We start from the raw sequence: 3,230 nt of genomic DNA, 5'->3' as shown, positions 1-3,230 counted from the left end.
GAAAGAGTTGGTAAGTCAATCTGACAGCTATCTAAACAGACAAGCCAGTCTTGTCAGGGAAGACTAGAAAGGGAGGGCAGTCAGCATGTAAAATGCAGATTTTCCACTGTAGCGGTTCAACTTTCTTAGTAAAGTGAGATTTTTTTCTTCCCTGAATCAGTAAGTACCTTGAATTAAGGCACTTACAATTTTCCTTTCCAAGCTTATGCCTCCCCATAAACTTAAACCCATATCCATTTTCTGTTGTGAGCAGTGTCTTTTAACTGGAAGCCTAAAAAAGAATAGTGAAATGGGATATCTAAACAATTATCTTGAACAGCAATAACTGTAGTAATTCCACTAGTTAATCCAAGAAATAACCAGGATCTGCCACATGAAGGGAGAGGCAGTTTTGCTGTAAGGAATCTGTTCAGAGCTGTTCCTTGCCAAAACACATTTGAACATGTAAGGCAAACAAGTAGTTAGAAGATCCAGGCATCATCTAAAATTTCTCCCTTTGCTTTTTTCCTTTAATTATTGCTCTTGAAAACTTGAAAGGAGGAGAAATACAACTGCTTCTCTTCTGAACAGAGTAATTCTAAAAAATGGTCTCTAAATCCACTCTCGTGTCTTCTCATCAATACACTGAATAACAAGCTCCTCAGCAGATCCTACACTTAGGTTTTTGACTTCTTACGTTAACTAGTTAAAATTGTCAGAAGAGAAGTAATGACTTACCAATTTTGCTAAGGCATCAGTGGCTACAGTTGTCAAAGGTAACTTTTAAGTCAGTATTTGCATTTAGAGAGGCTTGGACAAGATTATAACAAAACTAAACAAAAATGGTATCTCGTATTAATGTTTGCTAGTTTCTCCAGCAATGGCAAATTAAAAAGCAACTCACCACCACCATTTGCCAGGTTATATTATAAAAACACATTAAAATTCTCCTCAGTTAACCTAAAGTGGCTCAAAACACAGATTTTGAGCCACATAAAGCACTTCAGTTACAAATTTTGTTTTGAAGCACGACATTCCTGGAATATTTGAATTTCAAAGGTTACAGAAAGTTACAGCTAATAAAAACACACCCACAACAAGACAGTTACCTTAACTAAATGAGGTCTCACTAGGGTAACAACCGATGTATATGTCTCTACTACAGGAGGGAATCCTATTTCTAGCTGTGCTTTGCAGTATCCAGAGCGCTTCGATAATACATCTGACTTTTTACACCAAGGAACAAATAGTTTGTAATTCTCCACAACAGCAACAACTTCATACATTTCCTGCATAGAATACCTGGAAACAGAAATATTAATATTACAATTACAAGGTATATTAACTTCAAATTCAGTATTAAAAAGTTGCAAAGAAGGTACGAATGGCATAGGCAGTTTGAAAAGCGAACATACAAGTCACCTGCAAACACTACCATTGTTTCTGGAAGTTAAAAATGCACTTTGCTAATTAAGAGGGAGGGAAAAAGTAATATACTGGTATAAGGCTTTTGCATAAAGAAGCAACACACCACACAGCATCCAGCAGTAAAGTCAGTGAACAGTGAACCTGGTGTCTGCTACTTTCTGTAGTATCAGGTAAACATGCATGCATTTCAAATGGGAAAAAAATGTTATTTTCCAGCAAAGCTGGTCTTCATTTAGGTCAATCTTAGACATTGCACATAAAGAATCCACACTTCACAGCTACAAAGAAAAGGTATATCAGAACTAAAGTACTGTATTTCATAAGGTTTAAATAGAGGAACACTACTTACCTTATTTTAGCCCAAATAAAAAAGCTTAATTAAAAAGAAAAATACATGCAATGGAAAAACATCACAGAATGGCTGAGGTTGGAAGGAAGCTTTGTAGATCATCTTGTCCAACTCCCCTACTCAAGTAGGACATTGAAATCACATGAAAGAATATGATGGCAACATTTTACTTGATTCTACTGTAACATGGCAAAGTATTACATAGGTATGTTTTTTACTTTTTAGTTCTGACTCGGAGAAGAACTAAAGCACATGCTTAATTCCAGCTGTGTTTAATTAAAATGAAGTGTACGTTCAACAGTACTCAACAGTAAGTACTGGACAAAGGCTCTTTCTAAGTGAATATGCAAAATCCGTTGCAAAAACTACCACATAAATGAATGTTAAGCATAGTCAAAAACATTATGCTTTTAAACAAATAGTTCATACTATTGTGGACCAGAGACTGGGGACAGATCCCAGTCCCATTAAATGAGCTGGAATTTTCCCACTAGCTTTTTAAGGTAAACAGGATTTCAAACTCATTTTTCTATGTGCCTAAGTTTCTTCATCACACAACTAAATAATTTCCTGCTTTTAAAGAAAAAAATTGGGGGAGAGAGAAGTACAACATAATTGTCCTGGGTTTAGCTGTAGCAAGCAGCTGCATGGTTCTGAGTTACTGGCTGGGCTTAAACCACAACAGTAATGTAAATGCAAACACTGGCACATATTTGGGACAGAAAAGAACAAACAGAGTTTTCACACTTGCTGGTTTATTCCCATTTCACCAGATGAACTCAATCGTGTATTCTTCCCTTCCAAGGTTGTTTTTATTTTGTCATGAAATAGAAGGATTATTTCTGTTGTTTCTTTCTGTGAGGCAAGAGGTCTAAGTTCCTGTATTTTTTATACTCAGTTTCAGACTGGAAAAGCCTGATTTCTCTAAATTCCAAAAGCCAAAACTCTTTTCTAGTCTCCAACTGGGCAGAGTCACTGGGGCATGTGTCTTCAGGGATGCTCAGTCTTTAAACGTCTAGTGTTTTGGATTAACCACACAGCAAACACAAAATCAATAAGCACATAAAGTCTCTTTCCACGCTTCTATACAAACCCGATAATTCTTCTTTCAGAATACTCTTTTCTTTTGTTTACTAGTGGTGCAGCAATGTTGAAGAAGGTTCTTGAAAAAGTCTGGCTCATCACAGGTACTCGTGAAGGAGAAATTCTGGTTATCAGAATACCACAAGAAGCCAAGTGCCTGAAACAGTACAAATGTTCTTAGATGTGTTTTCTGTCAGCAAAATAAATAACAATACATTCAGGTGAGACAATCAGTTGTTTAACATGCCAGAAAAAGTCAGATTCAGATGGAAGGCCAAAAACAAATGCTTGTAACAGTACACAGACCATTGAAAACACAAGGGGACTTTTTTTTTTTTTCCCCTCCTCTTAGGAGAAACTAAAAATAGCCCCCAGTCACGAGGAAAGTAAG

General features: G+C 36.4%; 1 protein-coding gene across 1 annotated transcript in view; it reads right to left on the bottom strand.

The window, feature by feature from the left end:
- COQ10B (coenzyme Q10 homolog B (S. cerevisiae)) overlaps positions 1-2,996 on the bottom strand; it is a gene marked incomplete at its 5' end in the record, with an annotated part of 7,580 nt that extends 4,584 nt beyond the window's left edge. Inside the window, 2 exons of the mRNA XM_010019300.1 lie at positions 1,089-1,281; positions 2,850-2,996. Coding sequence (XP_010017602.1) covers positions 1,089-1,281; positions 2,850-2,996 — 340 coding nt within the window. The remainder of the gene's footprint in view (positions 1-1,088; positions 1,282-2,849) is intronic.
- Between the last annotated feature and the right edge of the window lie 234 nt (positions 2,997-3,230).

Source organism: Nestor notabilis, unplaced genomic scaffold (assembly GCF_000696875.1).
Source record: "Nestor notabilis isolate BGI_N333 unplaced genomic scaffold, ASM69687v1 scaffold34177, whole genome shotgun sequence".
In the NCBI taxonomy this organism is placed as follows: Eukaryota; Metazoa; Chordata; class Aves; order Psittaciformes; family Psittacidae; genus Nestor; species Nestor notabilis.
This window is presented reverse-complemented; position numbering and strand designations above follow the sequence as displayed.